A 21,686-nucleotide genomic window follows, 5' to 3' on the forward strand; every position below is an offset into this window, starting at 1 on the left:
TGTTGCAGTAATGAGATATGTCAATGACCGAGGTGTTAAAAGTTCCTCTGGGCTGCTGCAGGCAGCAGAGGGACCACCACCTCAGTGCTAAGCTGCCGCTCATTTCACGATCACTTGATGTGCCATCCCACTGGAGATACACTGCACAGTTGCATTAAATGCAAATGCATTCAAACACACTCTCTTGAGTCTCAGGGTGTGTGATTGAATGCATGTATGTTTAGAGAAACCATACATGTACATTCAAACACAAAGTACAAACACGCAACATCATGGTGACCCTGCATGTAATCATCACTGTCCCCGGGGTACGCTCGGCTGTATGCTGTTGGTCACGCTCCGGCCACTCACCACACTGCCGTCTTTCATCACCATCTCCACGGCAACCACGCTCTTAAGTCACCGTGACAACAAATTCCACCTGGGCCCGTGACACTTGCTGTCTCCTCCAAGCTCAACATTCAATCACATCTCCCTTTCAGCTGCACCACTCTCCATAGATCTTTAGAACTCTGTTTCACATGTTCTCTAACTGGCCTCCCTGACGCTGCGCTCCACTCAATCACCGACTGGCTTTTCTTTGCCACATTCCCATACCTCTCCGTTGTTCTGCATCACTGGACGAACCAACCTGCCGGCGGGGGCCTGTAGCAAAAATTAGCTGGAGGCCCTGAAACCCCATTCTGCCCATGCTGTTTGCATTAGTGTATACAAGCACTCATCAAGTGCAATGTACATGAAGGAGAACACACTCCTTCCTCATTATATTTTGCCCGGAGCCCTGGAACCCCCAACCAGAATTCTTCCAGTGGATTACCTGGCTGCAGGTTTGCTGTGTCTCACTAAACTTTTTTTCAACTTTGAACTATTTAAAACATTGAATTACTGAATAAGTGTTTTGAAGAAAAAAAGCATTAAATTACATTTTTACGAAGCTTTTTCTGTCAATTATCGAGAAAGGGGCCCCAGATTTAGCAAGACCTACCTTAAAGTCAAATATTGATGTGGCTAATATGCTTTGGGAATACAGAATCCAATCAAATTTGCAATTGATTGCAAACTTTACAGACAAATTGAGGCACAATGAAACTTGGTCATTCGGGGTCCCTTAGTAACTGGAACTTTGTTTCCCTATTGACAAACGAGCCTTGAGTGGATGTACAGACAAAAAATATATTAATCTGTGTTTGTAAGGTCTTGAAAGTAAAGATGAATAGTACCCAAAACTCTTTCATCAGTTAAACTCAGTAGTGACCCTGGGTTCATCGGATCATTTTTATTGCACACAGGATCTAATTGACATATTTTGAAAATCTCATAGTGCTCTGCTGCCCCCATGTGGTTGCACTGAGAAGGAGCTGACGATCAATTTACTCACTGCCAGTATCTGTTCACCTTTATTGTGAGCAGCCCAGAGATGAATGTCATGTAAACCTGATGAGTGCGTGTCCTGTTCTTATCTATGTAACATTTGACATACATAGGGAAGCCAGCCCTTTACCAACACCACTGTATTACAATGTTTGTGAGTATGCACTGAACCAGTGGTATCGTCCAGTGGTGCTACACCTAATGCAGGCGAAACATAATGTAAAACCAAATCATCGAGTTCTAGTAGCAAAGTAATTAACCTGGGTGCAGTCCCTGTTTACAATGGTACATAGCAAAAAGAGAATTGCCAAATTGTTCAGCATGCTTAAATATAAAATAATATTAATATCTGAATCATTGCAACAGTATTCTTTAGGTTTAGTGAATGTGCTACGTTTAATGTTTGATGTGAGAAAATACAAGTAATAGTAAACTCTAAGCCAATATTCATTACTAAACGAAAAAATGCTAGACCAAAAAAACTCAACGCACCTGTCTTCTTAAATACATCATGATCGATAACCATCTGTATTATGAGCTCTTTAATCAAATCAATCAAATATAATTTATTGTCCCCACAAGTATTTTTTTCTTGGGCCAAACTGCTGCAGCAGCTGCAGATCAGTACAATGTACAACAGACAAGGAAATATCGTGTGAGACCCAGAATAATAATGCAGAATAAAAGTGAGTTGAATATTGCACCTGCACTAAAGCACTAACTAATGAAAAAACACTAAAAACACTAAAGTAGTTGAAGATAATTATAAGATAGTGAATCATTATTATGGAAAGTACGTCTCCGTGATTATTTCTTTTTGTAGCTGAGGCCTTGAGGAGCCCGCTGCTGTTCCCCCCCGCGGCCGGTGGGGGGCGGGCCAGCTGGTTAAACTGTGCGCAGCCTGTTCCTGCGGCTCAGACGGAGGGAGAGAGAGAGGGGGGAGGACGGACGCAGAATGGCGACCGTGCAGTGCCCGAGATGCACGGTAGAAAGAAAAGGGTTTCGGCGGGAACTTGATTCATGGCGACACAAACTGATACACTGCGTCGGTACGGTCACTTCTGTTCAAAATAAACGGGGCTTCGGGGAGATTTCGCCCGGTAGAGGAGGGATCGGTTCGCCGAGCAGTGTTGCAGCGCTAGCTAATGCTAGCCAACTGATAGCTAGCTAGTAGCCTGCCGCCGTAGGTGAACAGCCCCAGCGGTTAAGTGAAGCTGGCAGGCTAATGTGTACCAGCTGGTTAGCTTCTCGACTTGGCTCCTTTTCTTTGTCCCCCTGAGCTAGCTAGCTACTCACCGGTCCTAGCATGAACACTTCCGTGCTACCCCACTGCGAGGAGACACGCAGCGTCTCGGGGAATCGTATAAATTGCATGTCGGTGATAGTTAACGTCTTTAGCCAGATTTGTTTATTGACATATACGCTGGCTATGCTAACGTCATGCTAACAGTCTCGCTGTTGTTATTTGGGGGAGGGGATTGTTGCTACGTTGGGGGAGCTAATGTCAGTGCAATATGAGAAACGCACTCACTTCAACAGTCTCTGGTGACGGTTTTCCACGTACTGTGCTATTTTGAACACAGAAGCCGGTGTGGCTAGCTCAGCTCGCGGTGACATCGAACCCAGGAAACCCCACCGAAGTGTGAATTGTTGACCAGTAATGAGTAATGATCATGAGTGATGTTTATTGTTTGTGATGTTCGCCAAGTGAGACTAGGTGCTCGGTATCAAGCATTGGAGGTGGAGGTGTTAGCTTCTGTGCTAAGTTTAGAGCTCAGCACTGTTGCTGTGGAAGTTGTCGAGTTCGGCTCAAACATGAAATGTAGAACATACTGTACCCGAATGTCAGGTATTGCGAGTACGCATATCTTGTCTCCCCCCCCCCCCCCCCCCCCCCCAGTACTGGAGGATTGACTGTCTTTATTTTCATTTGCAGGGTTTGAGAGCATCCTGGAAGGAATCTATGGCCCGATGCTGATGAGAGACCTCAATGTATTTGATGGTGGGTTTTTGTTTGCGCACATTAAAGTGTCGGATGTCACAGGCAATTTGTACATTTATAAACTTTATAAAACTTTGAAATGACCTAAACCAACCATGCATATTGTTTGCATAGATTGCAAACAATACTAGTAAACAGTGCATTTGATATGGAATATTCTGCCATGGACTGACTCACATTTGGTTCTGAAAGACTGAGTCACTGTAAACTAAACTATTATGTGCCACTTTCATCTTATCAGTTTCAGAATCAGAAATACTGTATTCATCCCCAGAGCAAATTGCTAATTATAGAAGTTAGACTCACAACTACCAAATGTTCAAATATATATATTCATAAATAGAGCTAACCCTTTAAGATGTTTAATTCATAACTAACATATATCTCTTAAGAAATATAGATAGATAACATCAAACTCATGGTTGGAGTGAAAATAAAGCAAATTGGGCTGGTAAATATACTATGACTGAACTATATATCTATATATGACCTTACAGCAGTAACACTGGCACCAGGTTTTAAAAGATTATACCCCATGCAACTAAAAATCTATTTTAGATTTAAAGAAATGTCTGCATCACATTCAAACTAACCCCCTGCCCCTCTTTGATTTGCCTTCAATCATGTCTCCCTGCCAAGTCCTACAATCTCTTTAATCACAAACAACTTCATGCCTCCTACAATCTGAAAAAGTGCCAATGGTACAAAATGCTGTACATTGTGCTGGTAGCCATGTTGCCCAAAGTTTAGATGTACTTTAGAATCATAAGAACAACAATTATTAGAATCTTTACAAAACATCTGCATCACACAAAACATGGAGCTGTATGTTAAAATAGACCCACATGCCACCAACCTTGCGATAATTAAAGAAGCCAGCGTGGTTTCAAACGTGGAAGTGCAGACAACCTATAACAAGTAAAACGGCACTAGTGTAAGTAAATATTTCCGCTGCTCAATTCCCCCTAATGACACTTGATTTAAAATAAAAACATTGAACTATACGTTGGTTTATATTCAGAATTATGATCATATATCGTATGGATGAAAAACACTGGACTTAAATTGATGCGGCTAACCCGAGAATTAAGGTACACAACAACCAGTTTTCTGTGAGAAATGCATCTTTAGAGATCAACATGATAAATGTGCATCACTGCTCAATGTGTGGCACTAAACATCAGGAGGTCTTTATCGTTCCTTTAAGTTGCTACAGTAACATCTTTTTATTTCTTAAAATTCTGAGGAAGACGGATTTAGTTCTTGTTATTCAGACCCTAATTATAAAGGATTACAGTTAGCCTTCAGGTATTCATATAATCTGAAATGAATAGAATTGATCAGCAACTAAAATGAATCTCATTGAACCAGATTTTAAATAGTAAATTGTATTATTTCAAATGTATCTGTTTCATCAGACACGGATATACACCCTCAGAACCCATTTGCCTACATCAAAAGTAATCCCTCAAAATCATATTTTAATCAAGAAAATATTGAAATTATTTTCACTGGCTGTGTTTATTTCGTTTGGCACTTGCTGGGCACCAGCCAAAAACACAGCCTGTTTGATGCTATCTGAGGCCTCAGTGAGGTCCTCCGTGCCATCTGGAGACTAGACAGGAACATATTTAGATGATGTGTCCTAGACACCTTGGTGAACCCCTTATTCAAAACACTGTTTGAGTGGCATTCATCTGTTTGTCGGGATCTTGTCGTTTTTAATTAATATTAGCCAAAGCGTCCCTAATGAAGTGACAACTAAATTTATTGACAGCAGCAAGGGAAGGGGTGGGTTATATAAATATCGTTTGACATGGTGTGTGTCATTTTTAGGACTGGCCCCTGGAAGTCAATGCAGTTGACTCACTACACTTTTAGCTGCCTCACAGTGTAAAGCAAAGCAGCAGCAATGATGTTACAGGGTGTAAACTTTAAAACCCAGTCTTGTCTCCAAATAAGGGAACTTAAATAGATAGAAGTAGAGACAATGGTGGAAATGGAGGGCAGAACAATACCAGACAGAGTGAGGAAAGGAAGTGCCACTCTTTTCTGTTGGACGCTCTGATGCTCTCAGGTGCAGTGTCGGGTAGAAAACAGTGACACTCCACAGCACAGTAGGATTTCATAACCAAGCTATAACATGAAAAAAAAAATATATAAGAATCATCTCTTACCAGTGGATTTTCTTTATTGCCTTTTAGATGTCGGTCTACGTGGGGTAAAAGGAACAGATGGTCAAATCTTCATATTAAACAGCCAAATCCAATTCGACTGACAAAATTCAGAGTCTGTAATTTTATACCCTAATAACTGTATGATATGAACAATGTATGTCAAATAATATTGTTTGGGAAATTCAATAGGAAAAAAAACAATCATAGATACAACAAATCCAGTATTGTCATAAAGCAATCCTACACAATTGGGATATTGAGAAGTGTAGATTCATTGGTATAAATCATACAGAAAAATCCTGAAGACTGATTCTTGAGCCAACAGGCCAGTTTTTATCTGTAAGTGTTAACTTCCGTAAAAAGTAAAGCAAAATCCTAATTATTTCTATGCTGTCATATTAATGCTGGGCAATAATACAAATGGATCATTAGATTATTCTCTTGTCGTAAAAAATGTGTGTGATGATACAGTTAGGTAACCACTAATGCCCCCTGTCAAATGTTGTATAATAATTACGGTAGAACACTGCTTGATCCCCGATGATCCCCGATGATCCCTAATTCTGTGTTGCCCTGTGATGTATTTTGTTTTAGATTGTGAACCTGAAGAGGTGGACGACTGGTCCCCAGAAACAAGCTGCTCTCAGTGTTCATTCTGCAACCTTCCCCTGGACAAACTCTGTGTAAGATGTCAAAGTCATTCTTTGTTCATGAAAATTGTAATAATTACATTGCTTCTTATGAGATGTAGAATATGTCTGTCGAAACAGTCAATTAAGTAACTTATCTCTTTTTTTTCTCGTTGTAGGATCAAGTCCCTGCAGCCACTCCTCCCCTCTCCTCCCCCTCTGATTACTCTCCCTGTCAGGCTCCAAGCATCTCTGAGAGCAACCAATCAGCTCACAGGTTTCTCCAGGCTGTGTTCAACAAGAAAGGTGAGTCAGGTTTCTTTCTTCTTTTGTGGAGTACGGCACAAATATGTCAACTTGTGACACATTAAAGCTCCTGTCAGAGGCTTACGACTGTCAGCTTTATCCTGTTAGTGTATTCTGTCTCAATAGAAGCATTAGAGGTAACATTATTAATCTTCTAATGTATGTTTGTAAAACCAGACTGGTCTGCTTGAATTTACTGTTTTGATGTTTTATCATGAGTTTCTCAAAAGCACTTAGCTGTAGCACCAGCTGTTTACAGACTCAATAAGAGTTCCTTCAGTGTAGGTTTGGGTCCTTGAAGTCATCTTCAAGTTTCTCTAGTAAATTGATTAACCAGCTTATGAGGTTGAGAGGAGTTATGACTGTGAAAGTAAATGATGTGTACTCAGGCTTACACCAGGTCAGTGCCAATTTCTACTGTTTTAATTCAATAAATTAAAGGGGTAGAAATATAAATAATGCTTTACTGCAAAGTGCGTTATATGACAGGCAGTAGGAGTTTATCCATTCTTGTATTTTCAGCAACCTGTATATGGGGGCTGGACTTTTTTTTTAATGTCAACAGCGTTATTATTAGAGACACGACTTTTGATTGACTACCTGTTTTTATTTTGTGGAAATATGGCATGCAATTTTTACTTCCTAATGTGTTGCCCAATAAGACTTTCTGTAAGTGTGACACATTAGTGACCGTAAGACACAAGTCGCTTTTGCTTGTTGGGATCAGTAGAAAGTTTCCCAATGAACTTATTGCTAGACATTAAAATCATTCTGTGATGATCCAAAATACCCCATGATTTGTTATTGCCCCTTTTTAAAAGGAGAATCATGCTCTATATGTTACTATCTACGTCTGTGCCTTCTTTGTCAGATGTGCCCCTGGGCTGTGTCTCCAACATCCCTCTGGTCGCCCAGGAGCTGATGAAAAAGATGGTTCATCAGTTTGCCATGGATTATGCATCCAAGTGTCTGATCCACACCAGTACAAATGGTGTTAGAACAAGGACCTCCTCACCTTCGTCAGAAACATCAGACGCCCCTCTGGACCTTACAGTGAGCCGAACCCAGGAGGAGAAAGAGTGTGAACCTGAACTAGGTGGGTAAAGCATTAAACACATTGTGAATTCACAGCCAATAAATATGTCCAGCCTCTAAGTTTTGAGTCTTTAACATTCATGCAATGTGATTCAACTCCTTTCAAGTAAAAAACATTTTTTTTCCTGCAACAGATGGCGTGCTCGACCTCTCCAACAGGAACTCTGCCTGCTCAGCAACTTCTTCATCATCATCATCACCATCATCATCATCATCATCATCTGACAAAGCCTCTGGGTAAGAGTTTGTTTTATTCTTGAATTGTTTCTGTGGATAAACTTTAGTGATATTGGGCCTTGTGCAGGAGAAAGCTCTGTAATTACTAACCGTTAAATTTTGGGGTTCTTCATAAATACAGTTGTAAATTTACATAACCTAGGCATTTTTGTTAAAACCCGTAATGCATCTAGACCTCTGCATAGTAGGAAATCCCGATTAGGTCTAAAACATGGCTATGGTTTGATGGTTCACATCAATATTGTGTTGTGATGCTGTCATTTCTACCAATGGTCCTTGATTTAAGGCAACACCTCTGGCTTGTATGATATGCATACTCCTGTTTTTTTTACAGTGCAGTGTGTCAGTTCATTGTTAGTTATTACGAAGAGCTAGCTGTGTTTGGTGTTTGGATCTATGGGGTTGACTCTTTTATCTCTTGAGCGGTAACGTCACAGCAATGGCAGCGTGTTACAATATTTGCCAACAGCTCAGGATTGTACAATAAGGTGTACATTGCACCTCACAATGATTTTATTCCCCTTTTTACTGATCCAATTATTATGAGTTTGATATTCAACCTTCAAGCATGTAGGATTCTCACTGAAGGAGAAAAGTAACAACAGCGCCAAAGTAACCCCAGCCATTCACAGACTGTCCCACCTGGACGTGAAGAGGCTTTGCCACACACAAAGAATGTGTGTGCATGAGAGACACACAGCAGCAGTGTGTGTGAGGGCCCAGAAACAGACTGAAAAGAGACAGACATGAAACTTAACAGCCGCAGTGATGTTACCAACACAAGGCATAAAGGAGTGGACCCCTCGCTCTGCACCCCCCCTTGTCCCCTTTGCCAAAATCAAACCCCTCCATCACCTCCATCTTGACCCTGCTGTTTGGTCCTCCCATCCCTAGGAGGCAGCGCAGGCAGAAGGAGTACATTGAGAGGAGCTGGGAGCTGTCTGAGGGGTTGCTGTCCAAGGCCTTGAAAGATATTCGTTCAGGGAGGCTGCTGGAGCAGCGGGCCTCATTGCTTTATGGAATATCTCTTCAAACCCTGAGGCAAGGTCTGGATGGCTGGGCCGAGGGAAGGCTTGGAATGCTGCAGCAATTTACACCAGGAAGCAAAGATTTCAGGGATGAAGTGACATCGTACAATGTGATGTCATCAATGCTGGGCGGGGAAGCCCGTCTTGTTCTGCAGAAGGTGGCGGCTTGGGCAGAGCGGGCAGAAATTGGAGGAGCTGCAGAGGAAAATGGAGACTTTAGTTTCCCTTCTTCCTCTCTTACTTTTTATCAGCCAAGTGGTCTTCAGAAAACCTTCCCCCGCGTCTTTCCCCAACTCAGGGATGCTCTCCAGCCCCCACTAAGCCCCACTCCCAGCCTGGAGCCACCCATGTCCCTGCGTATTCCTCAGGTCCGATCCATGTCTGACCATAAAAGATCGATTCTAGCTGAGAATTGCAACGTGGCTGAAAACCTCCATCAACGTACCTCATCAACAGAGGGTACTGCCAGTTCATCGACAGTTGCTGCCAGACCTTCGTCTCTCTTCAAGCTCAGACCTCCTCTCTTGGCTCACGGCTATCCAGGCAGTGCCAACCAGTCTCCTCATCGCCTGGGACCACGTGGGTCTTCATTGGATGATTCAGAGGAGGGGGCAGGTAGTCGGGATAAAGACAAGCAACCGAGAAAGAAACGTGGGAGATACCGTCAGTACGACCACGACCTACTGGAGGAGGCTATTACAATGGTGATGGGAGGTCGCATGAGCGTGTCCAAAGCCCAGGGGGTCTACGGGGTGCCCCATAGCACACTGGAATACAAAGTCAAGGAGCGCACTGGAACACTGAAGAACCCACCCAAGAAGAAATCTGCCAACTTTTGTTCATCCAATTCCACCTCGTCTGGTTCTGGTACCATGACCTGTTCCACAAACTCAGGGACTCTTGCCTCGGCTGCTGACACAAAGAGGTTCTAGACCACAAAAAGCCTCCATAACTCCTCAACACTTGAACACATCACCTCTTACAAGACACATGTTTTCTGAAGACACTTATTAAAACACAACACATGCCTTTACAATGGATTGATATTAATATTCAGGTCTTTTAACTATTTGTCTGTTATGTGAAAGTCACACTTTTAGTTGTGTTTCGTTTGCCTGGTCCTGAGCTTAACTCAAAGCAGCTTCAAGGGGCTGCATTTATAAGAGGCAGTGGTGCTCATTGCAGCTTTGGCTCACATGAGCTGCAAAACTCAACAACTCCTCGAAGCTTCAGTTTTCTCAACTCGGACATCTAAAGGGAAATTGCTTGGTTTCTAGTATCCATTTATTATCAACTTATCCCATGGAAAGACCAAAATACAAATAGATTTTATTTGCAGGTATTGTCTGCGAGGCCAAAAGCTGATGAATTGAAATTCCTAGTAGAAGTGGGGGGGTTTCGGGTGTAAATATGTGAACATGGTCTACAAAACTGTTTTAATAGAGCGCCTTGTGTCTTTCACCAGGCATGACTGAAACTTTCCGATTTTCTGTCCACTACTCTTTCCAATTGACATCATTGCAAATCTTTAACTTCTATATACAGTAGTTTTTGGGGATAATCAAACTTCTATGAGATAGAGGCATAAACTATCATGTGTGGCTAAAAATACCATACCTGTAAGTAGAGCAAAAAAAAATGTCAACTGACGAAAACAATTATCCACCACTATTTATTTGAAATATTTCAGTTTGTTTCGCATATTTTATATATGATTGATTGATTAATCATGGGTGTAGTGGATTTAAAAAATATTAGTTGCAGCCTGATGTAAATCAATGGTCAGTTCTTGGCTTTGGTCTCGTCTGGGAATTTGTTCATAACAGAATAGAATATAAACAGCATTATCATTTAGGGCTGCTCAACTAGGGCAAAAATCTTAATTTGCGATTACTTTTGGTCAATATTGTAATAACGATTACTTACTGACTTTGGAAACATCACGCATTAATTTAACTTTAAAGGAAAATGAATCCTTTTGGCACTCATTAACAGATTTGAGTGTCTAAGAACTTCTCTCCTGTTCGCAGGAGCGTGTGCTCGTCTCTGTCGCCCTCAACACAAGCTGATGATCACATGTATTTAATTATTTATCGATATAGTCGAAGCATGAATCCGGATCATTCCAGTTACTTTAACACTGATGTTCTGGCTGCGCGTCGCTTTACGTTTCGTGTTGTGTGTGGCTGGTGAACTGTGTGCGCGCAAAATGTTGGAATGTGTTTTAAATACGTGTCTGATAAACTCTCAAACAAACACAAAGTTAACTTCAGTACTCTACACATCCTAATAATTTCAGATTAGTGTTGATGTTTGTTTTTAAAGCGAACGCAGGTCAGCGGGGGAGTGAGGACAAGCGGCAGGGGGTAATGTGCAGGCCAGCCACTGCAAAATGATTGCCGCTGCTGATCGGCGAAAATACAGTCGTTATACCATAAACCTCACACAGCAGGCCCCGTGGCCCGGGCGACACGAGGCATAAGAGCCTAATTGCAAAACGAAACGCGGGATAGTAATCATTTCAGGTCGATTACTTTGTTTTCGTAATTGTTGGAAGCCATACTCGTTATCGAAATTTAAATTCGATTAATCGCCTTGTCCTATTATCCTTGTACAGTAAGACCTCCAGGTGGTTTGTTTTCATCTCGACATGATTTGGTTTTATTTCAAGGTGATTGTTGGCCATCTGATTGCTCAGGATCAAGCATGAGAAACACCGCTGTAGACCTCTTAAGGCTAAGAAATAAAGTGTGACTCTCATGTTTGTTAGCTGTTAGGTTATTCAGGTTTGATTCAACTCTTAAAGCTCCTTGTTAATGGAGTGATGATGATTGTCATTTGCAGCTTTCTATCTCTCTGGGTATCGTACCTGGGCTACTGAAGTGACTTAGAGCCATTGTAACAGATTAAAAACTCATATTGTTAGACACGTCTACAAACAGGGAGATTGTACAGAACAACCCCGCTGTGGTGGCTACATTTTCACTATGAGTTTCTGTTAAAGAGATTAGTTAACGATAGCCATTTTTGTGTCCACATAGTTTCCTAGTCTTATTGTGCAAGCATTGTACTGAGTGTAGTCGGAATGCAAATGTGAAGCATGTTTTTCAATGTGCACTGATAAGCTTGAGAAATGTATGTTATGGTATATGTGTACTGTTTGTGAAAGATGTTTAATTACCACAGATACTTACTACTTCTGCTACTGTAGCTGTATTACTGTAAACCTCATACGTAACTGCTGCTTGTGACTTAACTTTACGGGGCCGTCTCCCTCTGGCACAAAGAAGCGTAGCTACAACAAAAGACCTTCAACCAATGCGATTCCAAGGTATCATGCATTGTAAATGTGTGAAGCCTAAATGACAGACGAGTGTCTAGTGTATGGATAAGGTCCGTTGTTATAGATGGTTGATTGTGTAGACTACCGGATGGGCCTCTGAGATGGGCCTATATCCATTAACAGTGCTACTACCAAAGCAGCAGTTCAGGGTTACCCACACAAAGCTGCTTCGATTTATTTTGCTGGGATGTCAACCTGCCTGTGTGTGTGTGTCTCTCTCTATTTATCTGCGTCTCTTTCTCTAACCTCATTGCCACATATACCTCTGAACTATATCTGCCTATAGCCCAGTGTCAGGTTTCATATTAAAGCCTCTGTGTTATGATACTTATTATGCTGGGGTAGGAGCTCTCATTAGCTTAGGGACGCTTACGAGCTGTTTGTCTCTCAAGGAAAAACCCCCACCTACGTGTAAGTTTGTGGCCATCAACAACACTTAAACTTTTCAAATGAATTATCATACAGCCAGTTGGCCATTTGGTGGAGTGTGACATGATAACAATGGTTTAAATTATGTCCTGTGGCATTTACAGGAGCTCTGCCATGTTCTTGGCTAAGTATTTATCCTTATTGGTAATCTTTGTATGTGTTTTTGTAACTTTAAGGCTAATTGTAATGCAATTTATTTTTCAAAGCATTTTTTGGTCAGATTGTCGTATTTCAACCTTTCTAATGTAAAGAAATACTGATGTCTCCGCTCCTGAATGTTTCTGCTCACAACATTACATGTTGCCTGTGTGAGGCGAAAGCACAGTGCAGCATGGTGTCTTTACTCTGGGAATTATCTGCCATTTATGACCAAGGGCCAGTTTGTAAACAAGCCTAAACCTTTCTTGAGAAATAGAACATGTAATTATTTTATTGTTAAATGGTGGTATATTCTGGGAACACACCTGGGCTTGTTTTTAAATTGAGCTTGAGGCAGTTCATTGTTTAGTTTTTTAGTTTTTTTTCTAACTACTGGCAACTCTTTTAAATTACTTAACATAAATCTGCTATTTATGCATCAATCAATTATTGCACTATGATTTACAAGAAGCATTTCTATTGTAAAACAAGACCTCTTCATGTTGCTTCATACTTATTTATTGATTGTGCTTCAAAACTGTGATTTTACTAGTTTGATTGTTGTAGTTCTTGATTTGTAATGGGGCACTTTGATGCTATGTGAAATGTGTATTGCTACAACTGCATGAACGCTTTTAAATGTTAGCTGATCTAATTTATTTTGTCCTAAGATGACAAACCTAAGTATTGTGCTTGTTTGGTGCTTATGTTAAAAATTATTTATGTGATTTGAAATAATGTGGTTATCATAACAAACTCAACAGTAACACTACAGAATTTAACTCTTATTGTGTCCAACCGGAGGTCTGGGCATGTACAGTACTTAAAAAGCTGAAAATACCATCTCAAATAATTTAGTTAAAACAATTTAATGTTAAATCAATGACTGACTTTTATAGTAAAATTTATCACAGGACCTTATAAAACTGTTGAACGTTGAGGTTTTTGAGCTGTCAGTTTGTAGGTAAACGAGCTGTTGAAAAGAACATTTTTGGTTTGAGCGTTTCTACAATCGTTCCTTCTGCTTTTAGCAGAATGTTATCATTTGCCTTCAGCAACTCATCAATAAAACAGTTCTCTAATCAGTGACCTGTCATATTTTTATATTAATACAGCGGTTTGTGTCGGGGTTTGCAGATTACTAACAGTGTGAAGGGTAGTTGTTCTTTCATGATAGCTTGACAAAACGATGGCAATCCTGGCTAGGAAAGGCTGTTGGTTAGTGTTCGTGCTCTACAACTTAATAACTCCAATTCAGAATAGTTAGACACATGAAAGTAGCAGTATTCTGTCAGGCTTTCATTTCATCAACATTGAATACATCTCAGATTTTAGCTGGTAAATTACAAGAATAAGATGCTAGAAAATGCAGACAGCACTGATCTATAGTTGGCATATGCTGCTGGCTACAATTTTCTAAAACACAAAAAAAAGCTTAAACACTAATGCATGAAGGAAATGACACAATCTTATTTTTGTGTTGTTTAAAACATGTTATGATTTGGTGGTTACTCTCTGTAAGTACTTCTTTGTTTGACACTGGCTCATCTTTGAGATAAACCTAACTCTTATCTTTGCATTTTTGACTCTAGCTCCCTGCTGCCATCATTTAAAGAAGTGGGAGATCTGGGACAGCACGGGAATAAGTGTCGTCAGAGCTCTGCAGCGGATGCTGTTCTCAGCACACTTTGTCCAGCGCACCGTTCCTTACTCTACCAGATCCTTAAGCTGGCACACCAGGAAAAATTGCAGTCTTCACTTGATCGAACGCCTGTAGGTCAAGCCGAATCCTACTCCTGTCACTGTGGTGTAAACCCACATGATAATAGTACCCCTCATGCAGTCACACTTTGTGAATGTAAAGCTTCTAACGCCAGCCTGTACTACCCTTTAATGGATTGTGATCCTCAAGATCACAGCAGCACATTGTGCCATTCAGGAGACCCCCAGTCCAATTGTAGCATCAATCTCGACCCTTTAAAAGACTGGAAAAATGATGGTTCTCTGGGTTCAGGCTACTGCTGTGTGCAGAGGTGCAGGATGGAAACCTACACTGTTCTGTGTCCCAAGAGACTGCACTGCATTTCCTGCCAGAGCCTGACTGCAGGTCATATCAACAACATGGTGTGTTCCTTTATACCCTCTCCTACATTATCCAAATCTCCTTCACTGTGCACTCCTTCCTCTACTTTGTGTCCTTCCTCATCGATCTGCTGTAACCAACACACTCCCTATCCTTGTCACTGTTATTCAAACCCCACCTGTCCAATACAGGTAGGCAGCACAATAGAAAAGGGGATAATCGATGGGGATCCCCCTTGTCCTGTCCTAAAGAGAGAGCGGAGCCCCTCTCCTCCCCCTCTTTCCCCTATCCCTTCAGACATCTGTAAGAAAACCGATGAAAAGCCACCCTCCCTCCTTCACCATAGACAAGAGGACGAAACTGACATAACAGTTAAAAATGATATTGTGAATGGAAGCCACCTCAAAGCAGATGTGAGTACAGATACAGAGGAGGAGCTACAGAGTAGGACCCCAAGAAGTAGTCAGGCTGAGCAGAACCCAAGTGGGACTTTACTGCAGGATGTTGTGAATCGCTTCAGTGAGAAACTAGAGACAATCAAACCTCTAGAGAAAGACCCACCTCCAGTTTCTTTAGCCGTTAATGTTTCTGAGAAGGAGCAGCTGCAGTCTCCATCAACAAGTCAAACCCTGCAGTTTCATGCTGATGCCCATCTGACTGAAATTATCACCAAAGTGCTTCACAGAGGTAATGGTTGTGACTACAATCTATCTGAGCTGTTCAATCGCCATGATAGCAAAGAGCCCAAGTCCCCTAATACCCGTTCCAGACGTCGCCAGGAAGTCCTTACTGCTATAGCAACACCTGCTGATGACCCTTCAGCCAGAAGGCATACATTACAAATTAAACGCGAGTTTGCCAGGCTTGACCAGTCCTGCAATAGGAGAAAAGGTTCACCAGCCAAAAAGCCCAAACTGAATGATGGAAAGGTTTGTGTAACTACATCATGCACTTCTTCTGACTTAAACCTTGTTAAAGGGGAGTCTAAAAGAGAAATGGAAGGAAGTGAAGAACCCGTAGAAAATCATAACGTTGGAGAGCCACCACTGAACATGCTGTCTACAGATAGTGACATGAATGAAGTAAAAAAGGAAATACAGACAGTTGTAGTCACAGAAGACCTTAACGTCCTTAAATCAGAGGAGAAAGAATGGGAAATATCATGTGAAAAAAATCATCTTACTCACCCAGGCACTCAGATACCCACCTCTAAGCTGCAGAGCAAGGTTGGCAAACAAGGTTTAAAGGGTTACCGTGTACAAAAGCTAGCAGAGATAATGACTGGGACTGCAACCTCAGCAAAACAGTGTGTCGGGGCTTGTAATGAAGGTGGTGAGGTTAGCGGTGCTGGAAATGATGAAAACCAAGAAGCCCCATCAGGTCAAAGCTCTGACAGTGACAATAGACCAGGTAAGGGTAAAGATTGCAATAGCTCTATTAGAGAGAGGAAAAAATCAAACCACTCCAAGGAGGTTAGAAGAACTAGGAGAAACATAGTCCCTCCACAGCGCTTTTCCTCCTATGTCACTGAGCCCAGGAAGATGTTCTTTGTTGCATGTTTCTCTGAAAGCATCTTCAATCAGAAAATACAGAAGGACAATGATTTGACAACTCAAACTTTGGAGGACTTATCCAAAGAGCCAGATGCTAATGAGACCCAGCTTGAATTAGGAAATGACACCCCTCTGTCCTCATGTGAACACACAGGGAAGCTTACCTTTGACTCAACACATAGAGAGCAATGTGGGCCATCTTACACAGAGTCAGAAACTATGGCTGCCAAAGTGAAGAGTCCAACAAAATGCAGTTTGGATATTAGGACAGATGACAACGACTGTGCTGCCAAGCATACAAGACTACGATCATCTCCAAAAAGACTACAGGTTTTAAATACTGTTTCTGGAATGCCCCAAAAGTCATTAAATAGGAATGTCACCATAAACTCTGCCCCCTGTGTTGATAACCCTCCCAACTCCAGTGTCGAGTACACTAGTCCAATTAAGCTCATGTTTGTATCAGCTGTACAGGGTAAGGAAGGAGTAAGATATAGTCTCAAATCAGCAAGCACTGGTGCTAGTTCACAAGCAGACAAATCATTTGACCCATGTGTAGTGTCTTCATGGTCAGGGACACATGAGAAACAAAAAAGGAAGAGCACTGAATCTCACTCATCAAAGGTAACATCTAGTTCCTCACCACGAAAGTCTGCTACCTCACCAGTTACATCTTGTTCACCAACCAAGTCAACTTCTTCACCAGTCAAGTCTGCCTCCTCAACTCCAAAATCTGCTTCTCCGCAAAGCAAGTCTATGTCATCACCATCCAAGTCTGCATCTTCACCCAATCCAGTTTCCTCATCACCTAAAATAGATTCCAGAAGATCAAGTGAAAGTACTCCAACAAAGCGTGTAGCTGGAACTCAGAGCCATAGATCACCACCCAAGTCGGCATCTTCATCAAGCAAGTCAGCTTCTTCACCCAAGTCAGTTTCCTCATCGCCTAAAATAGGTTTGAGAAGGTCAGGGGAAAGTACTCCAACTAAGCGTGTAGCTGGTACTGAGAGCCAGAGATCACCATGTGACTCTTTGTCTTTTCATGAATCCACTCCTCAAAAAAGGCGTCCGGGCCGGCCAAAGAAGCTGGGACCACAGCTGGAGCAAAAAGTGAAGAGACCAATTGGTCGACCACGCAAGCAGAAGGCTGTGGATTCAGCAATCGGGACAGAAACAGTAAGCGGAAAAGTTGTAATAGCAAATGACGCTGAAGACAATGTAAACAAGAACCTCAAAATAACCGTTTTGTATGGCCGTTCAAGAAGAAACAAACGGATGGTGTCTGAGGGCTTCGACCAGCTACAAACAGAATTCCATGATGCCTGTCAGGCAGTTGGCCTGAAAAGTGACTTGGGCATTTTAATGCACAGTTCTAAGACCAGCTCAGGTAATGTTGAAACTGCCTCCACAAAGTTGTCAGAGCAGTTCAGTTTTGTCAGCCCTCTGAAAGAGTCTGCTCCTCTATCTAGCAGGAACATCAAATGTAAGAAACGTGATGATTCTGGGCCCTCTCGGAAACCAGGTAGACCTGCAAAAGTTAAAATCTCTGGAATCTCTGTTACAGTAACTACAGTGTCTCCAAGGCAACGCAAAATTCAAATGAACAGGGACACTCGGGAATCTCCGGAAGCACTAATTCATAAACAAGTCCTTCTGCCAGAATTAAGACCTTCCAAAGAACCTAGGACAATCAGCTTTCAGTCAACAACCAGAAGCAGTCAAGCGGAGAAAGGGATAGAAGCAAAGAATCAAGGTAAAGACAGACTGCCAAGTCAGAAAGTAGCAGTGCGTCACTCAGTGAGAGTGAGAAAGCCCTCAATCCACTTTCTGCATGCTGTTGCCACCTCCACCTCTAAGTCATACAGCCACAGTAACGCTCTGCTACGACGCTCTAAACAACTTTTGCTAAACAAGGCCAGCAATGAAAGGAAAAAGGAGGAGCAACAGAGTAGTGTTGAAACTTCAGGGGGAAGAAGACAGCTCTTTGGACAAGACAAAAGGAAGAAGATCTCTCAGGACCTGAGCAGTGTGGCAAGGGTGTCAGTAGACTCGATCTTTACCCCAAAAGAGACTCTAAGATGGTGGGCAGCGTCAGCTGAGGAAAACACAATGAACCAGGAACTTGCCAGCCGAATACGACTCATCTCTGACACCTGGGTCTCAGACACTGTGGAGAACAAAGAAAAAGAAATAAATCTTAATTCTAAATCAGGCACCAAAGGCAACAATTCATTTACCAGGAAGTCAAAACATTCTTCTGTGGTTCGAAAACTGTTTGATTGTTCTCCTAACACACCAAGGTCCTGCAGTATGCAACAGCTCTCCTCCTGGTTTATGCAGACCACAGAGACGCAGTCTCTGGCTATTGTCAAGAAGGAAACCTCCCGTAATCCTGATGAATTTATGCAGGTTCCTCGTTCTGCCAATAACAAAGTGGTTTGCCCCAGTCCTCAAGCAGAGCGACTCCACAAACACGTCAAGAAATTTGCCAAAACTGTGCCAAAAAGCCCTTTACAACATCAACAGGCTCAAAGAAGGTTGAGGAAGAGGAACAACGCGGCTCTGTCAACACATATTAGGCGGCAGCTCTTCACTCCCAGATTTGCAACAGGCAGGTTTAATCAAGGAGTCCAATGGTGGCGAAACAGAGCATTTAGAAACTACCAGGCCACTGTACTTAATGCAAGGACAAAGTTCCTAACCCGGAGAGAAAGGGAGAGGTGGCAAAAGAGGCAGAATAAGAAAACCATAAAAGTAGTTACAAGTTGTTCAAATGAGCATGCAGTAGATGGACTACAACAAAAACGTAAAGCATTACACAAACCAGCAAAGGATCAGTTATATGACTGTTTGGGGAACAGTTCTGCCACCAGTTCTGTGGACCAAACTCAGGAGCCTGTGGATGCACCCAAAGAGCAGAAGCTCTGCTCGAAACCCTGGAGTCCTGAGACACTGAAGGAATGTCGGGTGTTTCTGAGGAAGATTAACTCTCCAGACAGTGAATCATTGGAGGAAGAGTGGGACTCCTGTACTGTGACACTGGATGATGGGTCACCCTCTGCATATGTATTTGCAGGAAGGGAGAGAAAATTGGTAGGAGTTGTTAAAGCTGTGAAAACTGAAAGAATAAGCATGAAGAGGAGGTCTGCCTCCAGAGAGCCTGAAGGGTCTGCTCCTAAATCAGTCCAGGAGCCGGATGAGATGCCAGAGAGGAGGCGGAAAGGCAAATACAAAGGTCCAGGGGTTGTGTCTACTGAACCACCACAACCACCACCAGCGAAAATGTTGAGACAATCGCGAATGAGGGGCCTGACCGGGCCACGATGGTGTGACTTTGTGTTGGGTAACTACCTTGCCTCTTTTATTGACTATCACTAAAGACATGTACATTTATCAATCACCACGAAGTCAACTTGTGCTCTCTCTCTTTTCTCCCAGAGAACTAACCGAAGCACGAGACCTCCTCCTTCCTGGGAAAGGGACTTTAACACGGTGCCTTCTGACATTGAGCTGACCACGAGGACTGACCATCCCACTATGGTTCCGTCTTACACTCAGCAGTTATGTAGCAGTCTAACTTAACAAAAGCTTGATGTTGCACTATTTTTATCCATGGATATGTATGTACAGAATGTTTGATACTGTGTTTTTTTTTTATTTTTATCATCAACTTGCCTTTGTCTTTCTGAACGTGTTTATCTCAAATTGTTTAAATGGGACTGCATAAAGCTGGTGCTCTCCCTGGCCCCCCCAACAACCCTCCTTATTGAGGCCACTGTCACCAAATATTAATCTGAATCTGTCATTTTTTAAGTACTTGAAGTAATTGTTATTGTACAACTCGTAAATATTCCCCCAAATGAATTTTCATCATTTCGTGGCACTTGTGAAATTCAAAGTTTTTAATTTAAGAACTTTTTTTAGGTTTGGAAAACTTACATTGAATGTTTATGATACTTTAATATCCTCGTTTGATACCATCACACTTATATTTTAAAGTAGGTGCCAAAAAACATGCTTTGAATGAAGGAATTATTTTACCCGATTCACAATATGTGTATGGACCCTAAATATACATTCCTGTGTCAAACTAATTGGCCAGAAGTCCGCTAAATATTGTCTTTTTTTTAAACAATACTATTGATTACACATTAAGCGCAAACATACACGTTCAAAACGACTTCATTTTCAGTCCCACTAAACCCAGGAGGTGCACGTGAAGTAATGAAGACAGTGTCATTATGCAGTTGTGTAAAGTAGATTCTGATTCATTTGTCGGTCTGTGGGATGTGACTTGTTGAAACTCGTTTGTCGTTATATGATTGCGTCAGATCTACTTCTTGCACTATTCCATCTGAGATTATTAATCCCGCTACAGACTCCTCCCCCATGTTTTGCACATCCCGTGTCCTACTACCAACCCCTACTGTAAAACTAGAGAACCTATTTGGTGCAATACAAACCCAGAGGATTTATCAGTATGTAGTAATTATTTTATTGCTGACAGACGAATGGATGTAAACAAGTACCAATGGCCTGGGATGTTACTTCAGTTGTTTCCATAGCCATGTAATGTGATTTTAGAGGATATCGCTATACAAGACTAGTTCCCCCCCCCCCCCACCCCCACCCCACCTGCTTTATTCTACTCAATGAAGCTGAAAAATAACAGATCCTTAATTGTTATAATAGCATTACATTTTTTTTATCATACACATAATAGCATTAATTACTGTTTAAATGCAGGTGGGAGACGTGTTGCTGTTCCCTAGAGTTCCTTTTGTGTTTTTCTTCAAGCTGGAGCAAGAGACGCCTACCTCCACTGGAGCTCAGCCCACTGCTCTGTCATCAACCTTGTGATAGACAAGAGATTTGATTGGTTAACACTAATCTTGGATCGATACGTTTGATCCGAGATGTCTGGCTGTAGGTCAAACCTTAAACCCGTAGTGTGTATTGTGTGCCTGACTACCCTCGTGTGTGTGCTACTATGGTTGCCATTTCAACAGGATGGAGGTGGTGTGGCCCAGTGTTGTGTTAAGTAAACCTCTGTTGAAGAACCTGGTGCTAAACAATTGTTGTATATTTTCTTTATGGTGTTTTTATACTGTCCTTTACAGATGCACTAAGAGGCGTCTGGCATTGGAACAATAAAGAGTCTTTTGAAATAACTAACGAGTGATTGTGATTTACAGCAGATTGAAAAACCGATGTATGGTTTCCACTGCAGAGTAAAGCACGGTCAACATGGTGTGTCCGCTCTCTGCTCACCTTAAGAAATGTGTTTATTTACCC

At 41.9% G+C, this 21,686-nt stretch overlaps 1 protein-coding gene across 3 annotated transcripts in view; it reads left to right on the forward strand.

Annotated features, from left to right (window-relative positions):
- The first annotated feature begins 2,268 nt into the window (after positions 1-2,268).
- lcorl (ligand dependent nuclear receptor corepressor-like) overlaps positions 2,269-21,686 on the forward strand; it is a 32,837-nt gene continuing 13,419 nt past the window's right edge. Inside the window, exons 1-8 of one of the 3 annotated variants that reach the window (XR_004614819.1) lie at positions 2,269-2,420; positions 3,308-3,373; positions 6,145-6,233; positions 6,359-6,485; positions 7,357-7,581; positions 7,715-7,817; positions 14,348-19,734; positions 19,830-20,509. Coding sequence is in view for 2 of the 3 variants with exons in the window: in XM_034594587.1 (XP_034450478.1) it covers positions 2,327-2,420; positions 3,308-3,373; positions 6,145-6,233; positions 6,359-6,485; positions 7,357-7,581; positions 7,715-7,817; positions 14,348-19,769 (6,126 nt within the window). In the remaining variant the exon portion in view is untranslated. Of the gene's footprint in view, positions 2,421-3,307; positions 3,374-6,144; positions 6,234-6,358; positions 6,486-7,356; positions 7,582-7,714; positions 7,818-8,711; positions 10,022-14,347; positions 19,785-19,829; positions 20,510-21,686 lie in introns of those variants that run through there. The other 2 variants (XM_034594587.1, XM_034594600.1) reach the window with 2 other exon arrangements.

Source organism: Hippoglossus hippoglossus, chromosome 1 (assembly GCF_009819705.1).
Source record: "Hippoglossus hippoglossus isolate fHipHip1 chromosome 1, fHipHip1.pri, whole genome shotgun sequence".
NCBI classification, from domain to species: Eukaryota; Metazoa; Chordata; class Actinopteri; order Pleuronectiformes; family Pleuronectidae; genus Hippoglossus; species Hippoglossus hippoglossus.